Source organism: Oncorhynchus mykiss, chromosome 4 (assembly GCF_057628025.1).
Source record: "Oncorhynchus mykiss isolate SJ-2025 chromosome 4, ASM5762802v1, whole genome shotgun sequence".
Lineage (NCBI taxonomy): Eukaryota > Metazoa > Chordata > Actinopteri > Salmoniformes > Salmonidae > Oncorhynchus > Oncorhynchus mykiss.
Window position 1 is genome coordinate 72,028,422 of NC_143025.1, and position 21,173 is coordinate 72,049,594.

Genomic DNA, 21,173 nt, shown 5'->3' on the forward strand with positions numbered 1-21,173 from the left:
GATGTGCCCTTGAGCAGGGCACTTAACCCTAGTCGCTCTGGATAAGATCGTATGTCAAGTGTAAAAAATGACTTGCAGTGGCTGTAGCTCAATCCCCTCTTTCTGCCTATTCCATAACATTGGCTTGTGAAACAGGATCTGGACAAAGGAATTGTCTGTAAAACTTAAACCGTTTAAGCTAGCAACTCATACTACCCCATCTTCGAAGAGGAGACTCTCACAAACTCCCACACACTTTGGTACGTGGTACGCGTCCACATACTAATTTCAAAGATCTCTTCTCACAAAACTGACTGTCCAGTCACCAACATCGACAGGAAAGACTTCAAAAAACATTAGAACTCACTTGTTTGCCATTCGACACACACAAGCATTAGGGGAGTTGTTAGAAGGTGACCCAGTACCACACTGTAAAAACGTCACAAAAGTGAATAGGGTGTAAAAAGTGCCAAATCGTAAAACTTAAATTAATAGCCTGGGTGTTAATTTGCTTGAATCACTGAACAACACAGGCGCATATTAGAGACAGGCATCTATTTCCTTAATGCAAGCAGCTTTTGCTGATTTGCATTGTTAATTGTTTAATTATCTTCCAGCATTTTAATAAATGTCTTAATTTCCTGCACTAATATGTTATAATTTACACACTGTGTCATGCTTCTTTTGTCTTAGTATGCCTCTATTTTGGAGAAGAAAAAAAACGTTATTATTATAATTTTTCTCCACTTTGACTGTGCAATTTCGGTAGTTTTTACCTTTACCAGTAGAGGGCGATCAGACAATATCTGGAGGTCTGTACTCCCGAAGTTGTGGACTATTTTTGTGCTTATCAGCTAGCTGTAAGCAGCCAATGGCGAGCAGATTTTTGACTGAATTATGTAATGTAACAAATCAAACATTAAACTTCGTAAACAATTCATGGTAACCTCGTTAACAATTCATTTCGACTCAGCGTTTATGTGATGAAAGTCGTGCCATTGCCCTAGTCTCTATTTGAGACTGTTCAATTGAAGTTTCACGCTAACCAAAGTGACTTAATATTGGTCTACATGTTTTCTTATATCTCCTAGATATAGGACAGACACTTCAAAACCTTATTCCTTGTGATTTAGTTTTTGACTGTCTGTTTTTCCATTTATGAATGTGTTATTCAATGGGTTTCTATGGACCATAGCAGCAAAAGGCCATATTCAATAATTTATCAAATAATAAATAAATACATGTTTTTATACCTACAGGGGTCCTAGAATTCAAATAGCTAAATGACCCATGGTTAGCTTAGTAGTTATCGCGAACGAAGGGCTTAGACTCACAGTGGCTCTCCTGCTGGATGATGTAGTACCGTACAACTCTGTTGCTCCCTATGGGCAACACTAGCAGAGAAACACATCAATCAAAACTCATCTTACAGAGCCTTCAATTAAATAATTAAAGAGAGCGGTCTATTAGATGGCTACTGTAACTAATAAACAAAGAAGCTATAGGCCCAGCCCGGGGAAAATATAGACAAACACTACTGGTCAGTCAAAGTAATAGTTCCAACAAGGACAGAGAAATCATCAAACAGTCACTGTGGCTGTCTCAGTGAGTTCTGTGTTGGCTGGTGCCTCACTACGGTGTGTTTGATAGCCCAGGTTTACATGCCGCTCCTTGTGGCTGGTTTTGGATTGGTGCGGCTCACTGTACCTCGTTGTGAGTCGTTGTAGGTGGGCAGGGAGGGGAAGATGAATGACTCACTATAACACTGTGCTCTTGTTCCGTTTATAGAGTGTGTGTCTTCCTGGCTGAGAAATGGTCCTCTCTAATCACACGGTGTGTGTGTGTGTGTGCAGTGAACAGTAAGAGCAGAGTACCTTGGTGATAGGTCTCCTCCAGTGAGGGAAAGACTCTTCTTCCTGGCATTAATAATGGCTGTACATGTTTGCTACAGCAACACAGCCAAGCTCTTCTTTTGACTCTTGTAGTATTGCTGTTAATATTCAGTCCAGAGGAAGAGATACTACATGTATGGGGGGAAAAAATCCATATCCTCATGTGAGCTTGGTAACCACTCAAATAGTCTGTATTGTAAGCGTGGTCTCCAGAAGCCATTGTCATGGCAACCTAAATAATGCATTTTTCTTTTATCAGCTCAAGAACACGCAGCTCAGTGATGGACAGCAATGGTCAAACTACTTCTGCATTGAAAATCTCCTTATGTGTTGGAAATGAACTGAGGGGGTGTAGGAGCTGGTTAGGTAAAAACAAATACTCAACCACTAGTGTGTGTGTGTAGACAAAGAACTCTTATTTTCATGTCATCCAACAAATGTATATGCCTGGAATTTGCTAAAATGGCATTGGCACTTGGATTGGATCCAGTGCTATGGTCAGATGACATGTTAATATAACTCTTTGGCCACGCACACCAGTGGTGAGTTTGGCGTCGAAATAAGGATGCATAAGAAGAAAAGAACCCTATACCTACTGTAAAATAGGATGGTGGATCTTTGATGTTAAGGGGCTATTTTGCTTCCACTGGTCCTAAGGCCCTTGTTAAGGTCAACAGCGTCATAAACTTTATCCAATACCAGGATTTTTTTTACTAAAGCCTGGTTTCCTCTGCCAATAACATTTTGCAATGACCATCTCAGTCTCTGGACTGGAACCCCATTGAAAACCTGTGGTATGAATTGAAGAGTGCAGTCCATAAGAGCAGAAAAGGGATATCAAGGATCTGAAAAGATTCTGTATGGAGGAATGGTCAAGATCCCTTCCAATGTGTTCTCCAATCTCATAAAACATTTTAGAAAAAGGCTCAGTGCTGTTATTTGCGCAAGGTGAGGTATTGAAAGGTATTGAAAACAGGGTGCCAATCATTTTTACATATGCATCTTTTTGAGAGAAAAAATACTACAAAATCTCTTTCTCTGAGCAATTGCATTAGTATAAAATAATGTAATTTTCTAAAAATATTAAGCATACAATATAGCTCAGAATCTGTATTACTTGTTTTACACAATATTTTTTGCTCATCTATATTAAGGATGCCAATAATTTTGGACCTGACTGTATGAAACGTTTAAAACTCACCCCAACTATCTTCTCCACTCTGTTGATGCCTTTCCCAAAGATGGTCCCAAGCTGGTCTCCAACACCAGCCAACAGGAAGCCAAAGAGGGGGATTCCCAGGAGGGCATAGATGATACAGAAGATACGTCCCCCCTCCGTGTGGGGAGCGATGTTCCCAAAGCCTAGAGAGAGGAGCGATCATAAACCCACACCCACACACAAACACACAGGAAGAGGTTAACTAGACCAGGGGTTCCCAAACTCGGTCTCCCAATCTCTGTTTTTCTACAAAGGGACCAGGACGACTCATCCGTGTAAAGGAAAGAATGAATGGGGCCATGTATCGTGAGAATTTGAGTGAAAACCTCCTTCCATCAGCAAGGGCATTGAAGATGAAACGTGGCTGGGTCTTTCAGCATGACAATGATCCCAAACACACCGCCCGGGCAACGAAGGAGTGGCTTCGAATGAAGCATTTCAAGGTCCTGGAGTGGCCTAGCCAGTCTCCAGATCTCAACACCATAAAAAATCTTTGGAGGGAGTTGAAAGTCCGTGTTGCCCAGCAACAGCCCCAAAACATCACTGCTCTAGAGGAGATCTGCATGGAGGAATGGGCCAAAATACCAGCAACAGTGTGTGAAAACCTTGTGAAGATTTACAGAAAACGTTTGACCTCTGCCATTGCCAAAAAAAAAGGGTATATAACAAAGTATTGAGATAAACTTTTGTTATTGACCAAATACTTATTTTCCACCACAATTTGCAAATAAATTCATTAAAAATCCTACAATGTGATTTTCTGGATTTTTTTCTTCTCATTTTGTCTGTCATAGTTGAAGTGTACCTATGATGAAAATTACAGGCCTATCTCATCTTTTTAAGTGGGAGAACTTGCACAATTGGTGGCTGACTAAATACTCCCCCCCCCCCCCCCCCACTGTATATGAAGTATTCCAAGAAACAATTTAAATGAACTATTCAGATCTTGCCGTGTGACCTACTGAGGATTGAATTGAGTTTATTTCAGTTAATTGGTTTCCCTTAACCAAGAGGAGCTACTAATTAATATATTCTATATTTGCTGCTCAGCTGGGGTGAAATTCAGCATACACAGTGATTCTATAGGATAGACCTGAAGAAAAACGGATTAAAATACACACAGTGTACAAAATGCTCTGTGATCAGGTGAAGACTGATCAAGTGAATCCAGCTGAAAGCTATGATCTCTTATTGATGTCACTTGTTAAATCCCCTTCAATCAGTGTAGATATAAGGGAGACCAGTTAAATAATTATTTTAGAGACAATTGAGACGGATTGTGTTTGTGTGCCATTCAGAGGGTGAATGTGCCAGGCATTGGTTGGAGTGTTTCAAGAACTGCAACAATGCTGGGTTTTTCACACTCAACAGTTTCCTGTGTGTATCAAGAATGGTCCACAACCCAAAGGACAACCAGCCTACTTGACACAACTGTGGGAAGCATTGGAGTCAACATGGGCCTGCTTTCCTGCGGAACGCATCGGAACCTTGTGGAGTCCATGCCCTGACGAATTGAGGCTGTTCTGAGGGCAAAGGTGGGTGCAACTCAATAATAGGAAGGTGTTCCTAATGTTTTGTACACTCAGTGTAAATCTGTCAATTAAGATTCCATTAAAATACCCCTTTTAGGGGGACATCAGGTGATGACTAAACGACCGTCAGGAAAATATCTTGAAAGAATCATGAATAGCTAATAATCCACGCATGATTTTTGAGTGCCTTGACTTAAAAACATCCATGTTTTGACAATAACTCATTCAAGCAATTGCAACAGGAACTGTGTGATTTAGGATGTGAAGACAAAGCAGATCATGATCATGTCAACTGAAAGCTGCAGCATTAACCAGTCTGAGAGAATGAATGAGTAGAGGGAGTTCTACACTAACTGGCTTAGAGGGGTAGAAAGAGCCTAATCACAAGGATCAGCAAGCCAGTGCCACATCTATAATTCACACACACCCTCCACTCACCTCCAGGAGCTCACACTGCAGACCTGTGCATTACACACACACACACACACACACCTTTTTTCTCCCCAATTCAATGGTATCTAATTGTCTCACCGCTGCAACTCCTCAGCAGAGTCCGTACGGTCAAGAGCCATGCATCCTATGAAACACAACCCAACCAAGCTGCACTGCTTCATGACACAATGCCCACTTAACACGGAAGCCGGAAGCCACACCACTGTGTCAGAGGAAACACCATACACCTGGCGTGTCAGCGTGCACTGAGCCCAGCCCACCACAGAAGTCGCTGGTGCACAGTGGGACAAGGACATCCCTGCCGGCCAAACCCTCCCCTAACCCGGACAACACTGGGCCAATTGTGCACCACCCCATGGGTCTCCCGGGCGCGGCCGGATGCAACAAATCCTGGACTCGAACCCAGGATCTCAGGTGGCACAGGTAGCACTGTGATGCAGTGTCTTATACCGCTGCGCCACTCGGAAGGCTCTACAGGCACACACTTAACCAATTAGGCTGCACTACTGTATTCAGTGTGGTGAATGATCCCCATTGAAAATCCACCATCTAATTGCAGCAAGAAATGCATATATCAGGCAAAGGCCATTATGATTCCCATTCAAAAAACCCTTAGCACTAAACAAATTGAACACTCATTCACAAATCCCTTCATGTACTACAACAGCGCCATTCAAAATCCCTTTGGTCTGAAACAGCTTATAGTAATTACAAAAATCTGAACGACACATTAACACTATCCTTCAAAGCACAGAATCACTCTCCTCCTTAAATACTGTAAGTAGAGTCAGTGGATGTAACCAAATCTAAATCCAATTGCCATTGGAATTTCAATATATATTAAAGAAACTACTGTATATTTAGACAATATATATATATATATATATATATATATATTTTATTACACCACTTTACATTAAAAGGAGTAGATTTCCCAAACGCCAAACCCCCTTTAGGCTACATGCAACTGAGCCAATTCCATCAGCCAATTCCACCTGTTTAGACTGTAGACTCCTGAGCCAGGACAGGACAGGAAGGGCCTGCAGGGTGGAGTCAAATGGCTCTGTGGCTTCACTTCCTGACAGACAGTCACATGCCACACATACACCAATCACGCCTCATTAATTGCTGCACTCAAACAATCAGAACTCAACAGGACACAACATTAGTCATTACACCCCATGCATGTGGTGAGGAGGATAGATATTGCTCTCGCTTTTTAACTTCATGTCTTATTATTTATTTATTTGAGACAGATGCCAATCAGATGCCAATCAGCACTGTCTGGCATGTTGAATGAAATAACCAATAGACGTGTTGTATCATTGCACTTGCTGACACTTCCTGTTCTCAGCATCAGCAAAATCTCTGGTTAAGATTTCCTCTGTCTGAATGAATCTAACGTGAGATACACAGAGAGAGAGAGAGAAAGACACAGAGAGAGAGAGAGAGACAGAGAGAGAGCGAGAGAGAGAGAGAGAGAGAGAGAGAAGCCCATTTCCAGGGTCAGTAGCTATTGTCATTACTCAGGAGGGAGGGCTCCTTTCATGGGATGAAAGAGAGGACTACATGGGCAGAGAGTGGAGGAAAGTGGAGGAGAGGAGGAAATCAGGAGAGTTTCTGAAGGAGAAAACCCTTTTAGCACCGGAGATGGAGAGGAAATATGTGAAACATTACTATAGGCTGTCAGTCACTGACTTCTGTACAACTGAAGAGTAACCCTCTGCTCTCTGTATCAAATACATTTGATGGGATAGTAGTGTAGAGTGTAAAGCTATAATCCTTACCCACTGGGCACACACTGGTTGAATCAATGTTGTTTCCATGTCATTTCAATTCAATGATGTTTAACCAACGTGGAATAGACGTTGAATTGACATCTGTGCCCAGTGGATAGTTGCTACACCTTTGTTTTATTATTAAATAATTAAATATACCCATTGGTTCTTAAATAATATAACATATAAATGCCTCATGAACTTATTTAGCTTTTAATCAGTTGATGATATGGGCGAGAGAAAGAAAGGGGGAAAGAGAGAGAGAGAGAAAATGAGAGGGGTAGAAAGCAATAGACATGTCTGACAAGCTAAAGCTGGTAGATTAGAGCATAGTTTACTGTGGGTTTTTTAATGAGGCTTCAGATTTTTAACACTGAATACAGTACATCACAAATTAAAATGTGTTCAGGCCTTAAAGAGGCAGTGTGTGAACTGTGTGTGAGAACTGTGATGACACCTGACAAGACCTCCACCGCCATTATCCACACATACTCCACATCAAGTACAGTGTGTCATCACACATACAGATGTAGGATCTTAATTTGAGCCAGTTTGCTACAGCTGGAAAATAATCCTGCAGCAACAGGAATTGTGAATTATTATGTGGATTATAATAACATTTTTACAGGGGTTGATACATTTTTCATAAGGAAAAATCAAGTCTGAAATGTCAAAGTGGGAATTAAAAACTTCAGAAGCTTTTTTAAACCTCAATTACACTACACATTTTAAATGTCCAGCATTGCAGGAGAGTTCTCCTTCAACAGGTTGATAAAATGAAGATCCTACATCTGTACTGTAATAGGTTATCATTCATCAAGTCACGCAATAGCAACGTGCTAATTAACAAGACAATACAGTGTATGCCATAACACACATAGCAACCTGTCGTAGCCCCTCTCAGTGGGACCAGTGGGACTGCAGATGGACAATAAAAGCTGAATGCTCTGGAAATGAATGTACTTTAAGATGCAGGATCTAAAACGTAATTAAGGTGAGCCGCTTCATTAGCCTTTACAGTGGGAACAGGCTCGTTAGGCTTTATTGAGACACATTTGAACCCCTATGGATGGCGTGACAACAGATATACCATGGCCTAGTTACTGTAACTGTATACTGAGTTCAGCAAACTTGGTTCAAGATTCATGATGTTTGTCGGCACCATTTGGATACCAAAAGTTCCATTATTTATGTATCCATTATTTATCTTAAAGTGGATAATTCACCCTCTCGTCTCTCGTGTACAGTACTTGGGGGTACAAGATCTGGGGGAGAAGCAGCGTTAGATACAACACCAGAACAGAACACTGTAATGAACTATTAACCCTTCAATGTCAACTACCTGTCTCATTTACCAGCTCTGTGCCTTAAGTGTGGGATAAATCCTCTGAGAGCTGTTTGATTTTCACACCATGAAGATGCAGCCTTCACAGGAGAGACAGGCTATAGGAGGAGGACTAAATGAGGGTTCCCAGGAGAAAAGCCCATTGTGATGAATTTAATTGTTTGCCTCTGCCTCACTGTCAGATATAGATGGCAAAGACAGAGAAAGAGAGAGAAAACAATTACAATCCAGAGTTGTTTCAATTCACTTCCTGGATAGATTGAAATCCAGGCGAAGCCAGAGAACGCCTGATAACCAATTAGACCTCTTCTACCCCCACATCTCCCAAACTAATCATTATAAGGTAAATTAATCAGAGAGGATACTGTTCAACCATCTCTAATTGATTCAAAGAAGCTACTGCAGCAGAGAGAAAGAGATAGAAGAAGGCTAGTTATAAACACGATTTAACCAAAAGGCTTTAATTATTATCGTGGAGATGAACTGTGAGCCATTTCGTTGTTGGAGAAAGTCTGCCAGTCTGTCTAGTCTTTTGTTTCTGGGCAGTGGGATGAAAAAGATAATGGGAGAAAATTAATCACCCGATTGTGTGTTATATTCTTTCTACTGTACCTCTCCTCTATTCAATGAGCTAAGCAATGGCTGCATATCTGCAAAAGCAGCAGTTAGCAGGGAAGATTGTCTAAATGGCTAGACAAAGTGTGGCCATTTAATACAAACGAATTGTTAAAGCATTAAAGTGGTGTTATGTCTGTCAAGTTCACAGGAAGCTCCCCTAGTTAAAGGATATGTAACATTACCTGTGGACAACCCCTTGAAAACAAAGGCAGTCAAAACAACATCAAAGCAGTTCACAAACATTTGTAAAGAAAAACAGAGAAAAAAGCCTTTCATGATGTTGTTTAGTCAGACAGAGATCCAAAATCAAACAGCTTGAAAGGACAAAACTGTCCTGAAGATAAAAAAAGCATTCAAACTAGATTAGTTTTAGTTGGAAATCTAGAAGTCTTATGTCAGTGAACACCATTGCCTGGTTCCAACAAAAAGCAATCTCAAACATGCCTACACAAGACTTGTGCTGCAGTGAAGGGAGAAATAGAACTCCGTTCTCACATCCCAGATGCCTATCATCAAATGTCAGAAAAGCACTGATGGAGGGAACTATAGATCTGACTCTCTCCCACCATTCCTCTTAGTGGGTACACAAACAGCACATTGAAGGTTCATGTTTATGTTGATATAAAGACGCAAAGACAAGTGCCTAGGAAAAGGTTTGGAACCGAGCCCAGCAGACACACGTTCCAGACAAGCTATCAGACTAGCGGCGGCCCCGTGTGTCTGTTTGTGTGTGTGTGTCACACTTTTCTCCTTTCTGCAGCTAAGCTCTTACAGCTGGAGCTGACAAGTAAAGTGACGGGAAGAGGGATGCCAAAGCTGTGAAGAGATATAAAAATTCAGACTCATACCCACCTTTAGGGATTTATGACAATCCCTTAGTATGTATGGTGTTGATTAGAAATTACACTCAGTTAGTACTAAGCACTTCAGTGAACCCCCATTATTCATGAATCCACACTAGAATACTTGCGCATCAAAAATTATTGACCATTCCTACTCTCCCTTCCGGGATGGCTACAAGGCCCTCCACCGCCCTCCCTTCGGCAAATCAGATCACGCCTCTATTCTACCTTTCACTTCCTATAGGCCTGTTCAACACTGGTCTGACCAATCGGAATCCATGCTTCAAGATTGTTTTAATCATGCGGACTGGGATATGTTCCGGGTTGCCTCTGAAGATAACATATACACTGACAAGGTGACTGAAGTGTATAGAGAATGTTGTTCCCACCACGTCGATTAAAACCTATCTGAACCACAAACCATGGATAGATGGCAGCATAAGCGCAAAACTGAGACTGTGACTGAGAATATGGTTCAGTACAAACAGTCCAGTTACGCCTTCCATAAGGCAATCAAACAGGCAAAACGGCCAAACAGAGACAAAGTGGAGTTGCAAATCTATGGCTCACACACAAGACGTATGTGGCAGGGACTCCAGACAATCACGTGTTATAAAGGGAAAATCAGCCACGTCGCGGACACTGACGTCTTTCTACCAGACAAGCTAAACACCTTCTTCATCCACTTCGAGAGAAACACAGTGCCGCCGACGTGGGCGACTGCCACTTCCAAGGACTGTGAGCTCTCATTCTCCATGGCCGAAGTCAGTAAGACATTTAAGCATGTTAACCTTTGCAAGGCTGCCGGCCCAGATGGCATCCCTAGCCACGTGATCTGAGCATGCGCAGACCAGCTGGCTGGAGTCTTTACAGACATATTCAATCTCTCCCTATCTCAGTCTGCTGTCCCCACTTGCTTCAACATGTCCACAATTGTTCCTGTACCCAAGAAAGTGAAGGTAACTAAACTAAATGACTTTAGCCCGTAGCACTCACTTCTGTCATGAAGTGCTTTGAGAGGCTAGTTAAGAATCATATCCACTGCAATTTGCATACCGCCCCAATAGATCCACGGATGACGCAATCGCCATCGCACTGCACACTGCCCTATCCCATCTGGAAAAGAGGAATACCTATGTAAGAATGCTGTTCATTGTCTACAGCTCAGCCTTCAACACCATAATACCCTCCAAGCTCATCATTAAGCTTAGGGCCCTGGGTCTGAACCCTGCCCTGTGTAACTGGGTCCTGGACTTCTTGACGGGCCTCCCCAAGGTGGTGAAGGTACAGTGCCTTGCGAAAGTATTCGGCCCCATTGAACTTTGCGACCTTTTGCCACATTTCAGGCTTCAAACATAAAGATATAAAACTGTATTTTTTTGTGAAGAATCAACAACAAGTGGGACACAATCATGAAGTGGAACGACATTTATTGGATATTTCAAACTTTTTTAACAAATCAAAAACTGAAAAATTGGGCGTGCAAAATTATTCAGCCTCCTTAAGTTAATACTTTGTAGCGCCACCTTTTGCTGCGATTACAGCTGTAAGTCGCTTGGGGTATGTCTCTATCAGTTTTGCACATCGAGAGACTGAAATGTTTTCCCATTCCTCCTTGCAAAACAGCTCGAGCTCAGTGAGGTTGGATGGAGAGCATTTGTGAACAGCAGTTTTCAGTTCTTTCCACAGATTCTCGATTGGATTCAGGTCTGGACTTTGACTTGGCCATTCTAACACCTGGATATGTTTATTTTTGAACCATTCCATTGTAGATTTTGCTTTATGTTTTGGATCATTGTCTTGTTGGAAGACAAATCTCCGTCCCAGTGTCAGGTCAATTTGCAGACACCATCAGGTTTTCTTCCAGAATGGTCCTGTATTTGGCTCCATCCATCTTCCCATCAATTTTAACCATCTTCCCTGTCCCTGCTGAAGAAAAGCAGGCCCAAACCATGATGCTGCCACCACCATGTTTGACAGTGGGGATGGTGTGTTCAGGGTGATGGGCTGTGTTGCTTTTACGCCAAACATAACGTTTTGCATTGTTGCCAAAAAGTTCAATTTTGGTTTCATCTGACCAGAGCACCTTCTTCCACATGTTTGGTGTGTCTCCCAGGTGGCTTGTGGCAAAGTTTAAACTACACTTTTTATGGATATCTTTAAGAAATGGCTTTCTTCTTGCCACTCTTCCATAAAGGCCAGATTTGTGCAATATACGACTGATTGTTGTCCTATGGACAGAGTCTCCCACCTCAGCTGTAGATCTCTGCAGTTCATCCAGAGTGATCATGGGCCTCTTGGCTGCATCTCTGATCAGTCTTCTCCTTGTATGAGCTGAAAGTTTAGAGGGACGGCCAGGTCTTGGTAGATTTGCAGTGGTCTGATACTCCTTCCATTTCAATATTATCACTTGCACAGTGCTCCTTGGGATGTTTAAAGCTTGGGAAATATTTTTGTATCCAAATCCGGCTTTAAACTTATTCACAACAGTATCTCGGACCTGCCTGGTGTGTTCCTTGTTAATCATGATGCTCTCTGCGCTTTTAACGGACCTCTGAGACTATCACAGTGCAGGTGCATTTATACAGAGACTTGATTACACACAGGTGGATTGTATTTATCATCATTAGTCATTTAGGTCAACATTGGATCATTCAGAGATCCTCACTGAACTTCTGGAGAGAATTTGCTGCACTGAAAGTAAAGGGGCTGAATAATTTTGCACGCTCAATTTTTCAGTTTTTGATTTGTTAAAAAAGTTTGAAATATCCAATAAATGTCTTTCCACTTCATGATTGTGTCCCACTTGTTGTTGATTCTTCACAAAAAAATACAGTTTTATATCTCTATGTTTGAAGCCTGAAATGTGGCAAAAGGTCGCAAAGTTCAAGAGGGCCGAATACTTTCACAAGGCACTGTAGGCAACAACACCTCCACTACCCTGATCCTCAACACAGGGGCCCCACAAAGATGCATGCTTAGCCCCCTCCTGTGCTCCCTGTGCACCCATGACTGCATGGCACGCATGTCCCCAACTCAATCATCAAGTTTCCAGATGACACATATATGGCATACTGCAGTGGAGAAGGCAAAAAGCTTCAAGTTCCTCAGCTTACACATCTCTAACAATCTGAAATGGTCCAACCGCACAGACAGTGTGGTGAAGAAGGTGCAACAGCACCTCTTCAACCCCAGGAGACTGAAGATATTTGACTTTTACAGATGCACCATTGTGGGCATCCTGAAGGGCTGTATCACCCCCCTCAACCGCAGGGCTCTCCAGAGGGTGGTGAGGTCTGCCCAACGCATCACCGGGGGCACACTGCCTGCCCTGCTTGACATTTACAGCACTCGGTGTCACAGGAAGGCCAAAACGTTCAAAGGACCTCAGCCACCCGAGCCACAGCCTGTTCACCCCACTACCATCCAGAAGGCGAGGTCAGTACAAGTGCATCAAAGCTTCCATTCAGCCACAAGAGCATTTGTGAGGTCGGGCACTGATGTTGGGCGATTAGGCCTGGTCGCAGTCAGCGTTCCAATTCATCCAAGCGGTGTTCGATGAGGTTGAGGTCAGGGCTCTGTGGAGACCAGTCAAGTTCTTCAACACCAATCTCGACAAACCATTTCTCTATGGACATTGCTTTGTGCACAGGGGCATTGTCATGCTGAAACAGGAAAGGGCCTTTCCCAAACTGTTACCACAAAATTTGACGCACAGAAATGTCTAGAATGTCATTATATGCTGTAACGTTGAGATTTCCCTTCACTGGAACTAAGGGGCCTAGCCCGAACCATGAAAAACAGCCCCAGACCATTATTCCTCCTCATAGTGCCAAACTTTAAAGTTGGCACTATGCATTCGGGCAGGTAGCGTTCTCCTGGCATTCGCCAAACCTAGATTAGTCCGTTGGACTGCCAGATGGTGAAATGTGATTCATCACTCCAAAGAAAGCGTTTCCATTGCTCAAGAGTCAAGTGGCGGCAAGCTTTCCACTACAGCCCACGTTTGGCATTGCGCATGTTAATCTTAGGCTTGTGTGCAGCTGCTTGGCCATTTCCACCATAATTTGCAAATAAATTCATAGAAAATCCTAAAAATATGATTTTCTGGATTTTTTTTCTCATTTTGTCTGTCATAGTTGAAGTGTACCTATGATGAAAATTACAGGCCTCTCTCATCTTTTTAAGTGGGAGAACTTGCACAATTGGTGGCTGACTAAATACTTTTTTGCCCCACTGTGTGTGTGTATATTTATATATATATATATATATATATATATATATATATATATATATATATATATATATATATACACAAATCTAAAAAGTAAAATAATGGAATTAAGAAATATAGAAATATTAGGACGAGCAACGTCGGAGTCCGGAGTATACATATATACAGTGTATAACTGCACTGTTAGAGCTAGGAACACAAACATTTCGTTACACCCGCAATAACATCTGCTAAATATGTGTATGCAACCAATACAATTTTATTTTATATGGATATTCTGATCGATTTATTATGAAAGTACCACTACTTTAACAGCCTGGCTGAAAGTTACCAGTTAAAAAATGTATATAGCGTTGACACAGCATTGATAACATAAAAGTCTGGCTGATGGTTGATTATGGATCAGAGAGTACTGATTATTGACCAAACTCACCAATAGTGGTGATGACAGTGCCAGCGAAGAAAAAGGAGGAGCTTAGGTCCCACAAACTTGTCTGATTGGATGAGTTCGCTGATGGGTTGACGCCCGCTCTGATGGCAGAGATCACTTGCTGAGGAGACAGAGAACTGCAGTTTAGGGTTAACGGTCACACACATACTTACACAAACACAAACATGAACACACTCCACTCAAGTAGGATAGTACCTCTTAATGTGTGTGTGTGTGTGTGTGTGTGTGTGTGTGTGGGTGTGTGTGTGTGTCTGCGTGCATTCGTGCGTTTGTGTATGTGTACAGTAGAGCACATGTGTGTGCAGGATCTGGTGTGCACGTGTGTGCATGAGTCTGCTCTTATGGTAGATGCACCACATGCTGGGAAACAAGCCTTTTCACTCTGCATTCAATCACTACCAGAGCCACCTCTTCCTGCACTCAGACTACGCGCTGCGCGTATGGCCCCGCGGCCGCTAGTGTGTGTATGTATGTGTGTGTGTGTGTGTGCGCGTGTGTCCCAGTGTATGTGTGTGTGTGTGTGTGTGTGTGCGCGTGTGTCCCAGCCTGTTGCATAAGGAATAGAGCAGCAGAGTGTAAACTCACTCAGAACACTAGTCTTATCTCAGGAGACAGAGAGGGAAGTCATCTGATGGAGACAGAACACACACACACACACACACACACACACACACACACACAGGAAGAAACTTAGGGGATCTAAGGAAGATGTGCTGTCGGGCGAGAAATTGTGGTCATGCATAGGTTCAGCTAAACTCAAAGCTTTCTCCTTCAGGCATCCATAGAGTTTCAGCCAGTGCCAGTGGAGTCAGAGCATGCTTCATCCCCTATAAACCCCCTAAAACAGCTCGAAATGTTAGATGGCGACAACACTCTGTAATCCTAACATATCTCATTAGTGGGTTCAGCACTGCTCTAACAAACATGTGCTTCTACACCTGCATTGCTTGCTGTTTGGGGTTTTAGGCTGGGTTTCTGTACAGCACTTTGAGATATCAGCTGATGTACGAAGGGCTATATAAATAAATTTGATTTGATTTGATTTGGACATCCTTGTGTGTGTCCATGAGGGAAATAACACTGTAACAAACACAGAAGAAACCACAGGTATCAACGAACGCCCAGTCACTGATAATCCATGGGCATCCATGTGTCCCAGAGCAAACATAGAAAGACAAGTGGAGTCTAAACACAGCTCTACTGCTTACATATCAGTCCCTTTAACCAATCAATAACTTAAATAAACATCAATCTGAGTCTCTTGAGAGTTGGAGCCATTTTTTTATACTTAGTTTTTATTGTAGGAACACAAAGAAAGTACAAATAAAGTCAAATAAAATAAAAAATAAAAAAAGAGCTGGCAGTTACAGTGCACTTCATACCTTCATCATCATATCATCATATTAGTTACATTGACATCTTTGAATTAGACCTTTTCCAAGTACGAAACCCATTTTTCCCAGTATTCTTGACCTCTCTCCTGTTGAGTTCTTAAAGCAAAGGTCATATTTCTTGGTGTATTTCTTTTACAATATCTATCCATTGTGTCACTGTGGGAGGGTCTTTTTGTAGCCATTTCCTAGTGAAAGCCTTTTTACTGGCTGCCAGTAGGACCTTCAAGAGGTACTTTTCTCTATTGTGTAAGTTATCAGGTATTTCACCCATGTACAAAAAAAAGAAAATTTGTTCTATGTCAAATCCCATTATTTTTCCAATGTTAGATCTTATTTCTCCCCAGTATGTTTCGATTGCGGGGCAAGTCCAAAAGATATGAGAGTGGTCCGCCCTCAATAGACCGCATTCTCTCCAACAAGGGTGTAGGGAGCCAGTCTGTTTTGATTTCAGTTTAGGTGTTATGAAGAAACCTATAACATTCTTCCAACAGAATGCTCTCCATGACCTGGAGTTGGTGGAGCTATGTTGAGTCTCTAATATGTTCAACCATGTTTCATCAGTTATTTCAATGTTAAGTTCCTCCTCCCATTTCTTTTTAATATAGTTTGTAGAATATTTCTTTGAGGATTGAATACCCAAGTAAGATTTGAAATAGTTTTTTTTGTTACTCCCCAAGTTGTATGCGTTAGTGAATACTTGGATTAATTTTGTAGGTGCTCGAGGGTCAGTCACTTTTATCTCCCTTAAGAAATAGTGTCAAACTTGTAGGTATCTGTAAAAATCTTGTTTATCCAAGCCATGTTTTTTACTTTGGTCCTGGAAGTTATCTAGGTTCCCATTCTTTATAATTTTACTGAATGATGTGATGCCTTTCTGCGTCCATTGTTTAAACCTGCTGTCCTGAGTTGCAGGGATGAAGCTGGGGTCGTATGCGGGCCAAATGAGCAGTTTGATCTCTCTGTCTAAATTGTTTTTGCTTAACTACCCTAAACCATGTCTTCAGAGAGAAATTAATCCACTGATTTTGTCAATTGTATATTTCTTTTATCTTATTTCCCAAAACTGACTGTATGGGTATCTCTGTCAAAGTAGTCTCGATGTCTTTCCAATTGGATTCGTATTCTGAATTGCACCAACACACCAGAAGTCTCAATTGGGCTGACACATAATAATATTTTAGGTTTGGTAAGGCCATACCCCCACAGTTTTTTGGTAATTGTAGTGTTGTATATCTAGTTCTTGGTATCTTACTGTTCCAGATAAACCTTGATATCCGTTTATCCCATTCCCTAAACTGTTTAGGTGGGATTTCTATGGGCAGTGATTGGAACAAATACAGTAACCTTGGCAGGATGTTCATTTTGCTTGTTTCAATTCTACTACTAAGATCTAAGGGAAGTGAATTCCACCTGTCTAGGTCATCATATATTTTCTTGTTAATGTGATCGTAATTCATGCAATAAAGTTTGAGTGTATCTTTTGGTAAATTTACTCCCAGATATTTAATGGATGAGGAGGTCCAGGTGAAGTTATACCTATTCTTCAGTTCTTCCTGTGGGGTATAATTTCTATACTAGGGCTTGGGTCTTGTGTACGTTAAGCACATACCCTGAAAATGTTCCAAATGTTTGTAAAACATCCATCAATCTAGGTACACTTGAGCCTGGGTCTTTAAGGAATAACAGAACGTCATCAGCATACATGCATATCTTGTGTTCACTGCCTCTTATTGTTATTCCCTCTAAGGTTGGGTCTTGTCTTATTGCCTGTGCTAATGGCTCGAGGTACAAGGAGAAGAGCGTGGGTGAAAGATTACAGCCTTGTCTTGCTCCTCGCTCTAATTTTATCGTTTGTGTCAAATGTCCATTTATCTTTGTTCTAGCGGTTCGGACATGAATACAGTGTTTTGATGCACTGTATCACTTCTTTGTTGAAACCAAATATTTCCATAACTTGGAATAGGTAATCCCATCCCACTGAATCAAATGCCTTTTCTGCATCTAGGCTGATTAATATTGCACTTATTCTGAGTAATGTGGTCCATGACATGTAGTGTTCTCCTTATATTGTCCCGTGTCTGCCTATTTTGTATGAAACCAGTTTGATCTCCGTCAATCAATTCTGGGATTATGTTCTCCATTCTTTTGGCTATTATTGATGCATATAGTTTATAATCTGTGTTAAGAATTGCGATAGGTCTATATGAACTGCATTCTTTCTCATCTTTACCCTCTTTTGGGATTACAGATATGATGGCCTCTCTCCATGACGGTGGGAGACCCCCCTCCCTCAGAATCCAGTTAAAACAGGCCTTAAGTAGAGGTGTTAGTTGTTCTCTGAATGTCTTGAACCATTCTGAAGGGAAGCCATCAATGCCTGGAGACTTGTTGACTTTTTGTTGAGATATTGCTTTATTAATTTCTTCGGTGGATATTTCTAAAGTTAGTCTATCATTTTGATCTGTCCCAACTGAAGGGAGATCAAGTGAGTTCAAAAAGTGCTCTATTGTCTGCCTTCTGCCTTCTCTGGTTGCTTGTACAGATTTGTGTAATATGATTAAAATGCATTCTGTATTTCATCTAATTTGCATGTGATCTTTTTTGTTTTGGGGTCTTTTATTTTGAAAATGGTATTCTGTGCTTGTTGTTTCCTGAGTCTCCATGCTAGTAATTTGGTTGCCTTTGAGTATGCTTCATAATATCGTTGTTTCAGGAACCTAAGCTTTTTCTCTACTTCTTCTCTATAAATCTGGTCAATTTCCTGTTTTACCTTTTGAATCTCTCGTAATATAAGAGGGTCTTTGGAGGATTATATAAGAGGATCTTTCGACGATTATATCTTCTGCTGTCTTGTTACGGGCTGTTATTGTAGCTCCGCGACCGTTTCCTATTTTCCCCTTTTCCATTTTGCGTAAGTTATTATAATGCTCAGAGTAAATACTTGAATTTAGTGGGGGAAATACCCAACCGATGTGCAGTACGAAAAACTAGGCAGCCATTTCCTAAATTGCGTCACCGGAAGCCCGAGTTGAAGCCTTAAATGCTGCTTTTGTCGGAATAAATGGATTTTGTCACTATGTGTTCTAGAGCGGGTATTCTCAAACTGGGGTACACACAATGCCGTTGGCGGTACACCAAATAAAAATGTGATTCACATTTAAAAAAGTCCATTTATATTTTCCAACGGGGCTATACATTTGGGTGAGGTTTTCTTCTCCCCTGAGTAGCCTCGTTTCACTGCAAAAAATAAAATAAACCATCTAGTGTTCAGAGTAATAACAACACAATGTCAAATACAGGTAGCCTAGTCATACAATTAAAATCCAATCACATTAACCATTACTCTCTCGTAGGAATTCCACTAATGGTCCGTAGGTAGCCAAACGTAGCTGCTGCTCATGTTGGTATCTGTACTGATGGCGCAAAAGCCATGACAGGGAGACATGGTGGAGTGGTAACGCACGTGTAGGCAGTTGCTCCAGACACCACTTGGGGACACTGCAGCATCCACCGAGAGGCTCTTGCTGCCAAAGGAATGCCTGACATCTTGAAAGATGTTTTGGACACTACAGTGACAATTGTTAACTTAAAGCAATGATATGGGCAGTGACCATATAATGCTTTTACAACATACAGAACATACAGCTGATTATCAAGGGACAAAGTATTGACACGTATTTTTGAATTGAGAGACGAGCTTAAAGTTTTTTCTAATGGCCATAATTTTCACTTGTTTGATCACTTGCATGATGACGAGTTTCTCACACGACTGGCCTATCTGGGTGATGTTTTTTTCTCGTCTGAATGATCTGAATCTAGGATTACAGAGACTCTCCGCAACTATATTCAATTTTGAGGCTATGATTAAGAAGTTGGAGCTCCTCTCTGTCTGCATTAACAAGGACAACACAAAGCTTTCCATCATTGTATGATTTTTTTGTGTGCAATTTAACTCAAGATTACGGACAATGTCAAATGTGATATAGCGAAGCACCTTGAGTTGGATGCGCAATTACGCAGGTACTTTCCTGAAACGGATGACACAAACAACAGTTCACTTACCGATATCTGAACAAGAGAGCCTCATCAAAATGGCAACAAGCGGTTCTGTGAATATGTAATTGAATCAGAAGCCACTGCCAGATTTCTGTATTGGGCTGCGCTCAGAGTATCCTGCCTTGGCAAATCTCACTGTTAAGACTGTTACGGTGAGTGAATGAGGACCCAAAAGCGAATTAACTTAAACAGAGCTTCTTTAATTACCAAACATAGGTAGGCTCAGACGGACCGGCAGATTCCGACAGGACAAGACAAGGTTACAGCAAACATGACGACAGTCTGGTTCAGGCATGAAACACAACAAACAAGAATCCGACAAGGACAGGAACAAAAACAGAGAGAGATATAGGGACCTAATCAGAGGGAAAAAGGGAACAGGTGGGAAACGGGGTGACGAGGTGGTTAGGAGGAGACAAGGCACAGCTGGGGGAAAGAGGGGGAGAAAAGGTAACCTAACAACGACCAGCAGAGGGAGACAGGGTGAAGGGAAAGGACAGAGACAAGACACAACATGACAGTACATGACAGTACCCCCCCACTCACCGAGCGCCTCCTGGCGCACTCGAGGAGGAAACCTGGCGGCAACGGAGGAAATCCTCGATCAGCGCACGGTCCAGCACGTCCCGAGAGGGAACCCAACTCCTCTCCTCAGGACCGTACCCCTCCCAATCTACGAGGTACTGGTGACCACGGCCCCGAGGACGCATGTCCAAAATCCTACGGACCCTGTAGATGGGTGCGCCCTCGACAAGGATGGGGGGGGGGGGGGGAAGACGAGCGGGGGCGCGAAGGACGGGCTTGATGCAGGAGACATGGAAGACCGGGTGGACGCGACGAAGGTATCGCGGAAGAAGAAGTCGAACTGCGACAGGATTAATGACCCGAGAAATACGGAACGGACCAATGAACCGCGGGGTCAACTTGCGAGAAGCCGTCTTAAGGGGAAGGTTCTGAGTGGAGAGCCAAACTCTCTGACCGCGACAATATCTAGGACTCTTAGTTCTACGCTTATTAGCAGCCCTCACAGTCTGCGTCCTATAACGGCAAAGTGCAGACCTGACCCTCTTCCAGGTGCGCTCGCAACGTTGGACAAAAGCCTGAGCGGAGGGGACGCTGGACTCGGCGAACTGAGATGAGAACAGCGGAGGCTGGTACCCGAGGCTACTCTGAAAAGGAGATAGCCCGGTCGCAGACGAAGGAAGCGAGTTGTGGGCGTATTCTGCCCAGGGGAGCTGTTCTGACCAAGACGCAGGGTTGCGAAAAGAAAGACTGCGTAAGATGCGACCAATAGTCTGATTGGCCCGTTCTGCTTGACCGTTAGACTGGGGGTGAAAGCCGGAAGAGAGACTGACGGAAGCCCCAATCAAACGGCAAAAC

At 42.4% G+C, this 21,173-nt stretch overlaps 1 protein-coding gene across 2 annotated transcripts in view; it reads right to left on the bottom strand.

The window, feature by feature from the left end:
• LOC110522346 (potassium two pore domain channel subfamily K member 2b) overlaps positions 1–21,173 on the bottom strand; it is a 57,943-nt gene that overhangs the window by 22,612 nt on the left and 14,158 nt on the right. For both annotated transcript variants that reach the window (XM_090232967.1, XM_021600682.3), the window contains exons 3-4: positions 14,326–14,443; positions 3,073–3,233 (exon numbers count right to left, since the gene is read on the bottom strand). In XM_090232967.1, coding sequence (XP_090089093.1) covers positions 3,073–3,233; positions 14,326–14,443 — 279 coding nt within the window. The remainder of the gene's footprint in view (positions 1–3,072; positions 3,234–14,325; positions 14,444–21,173) is intronic.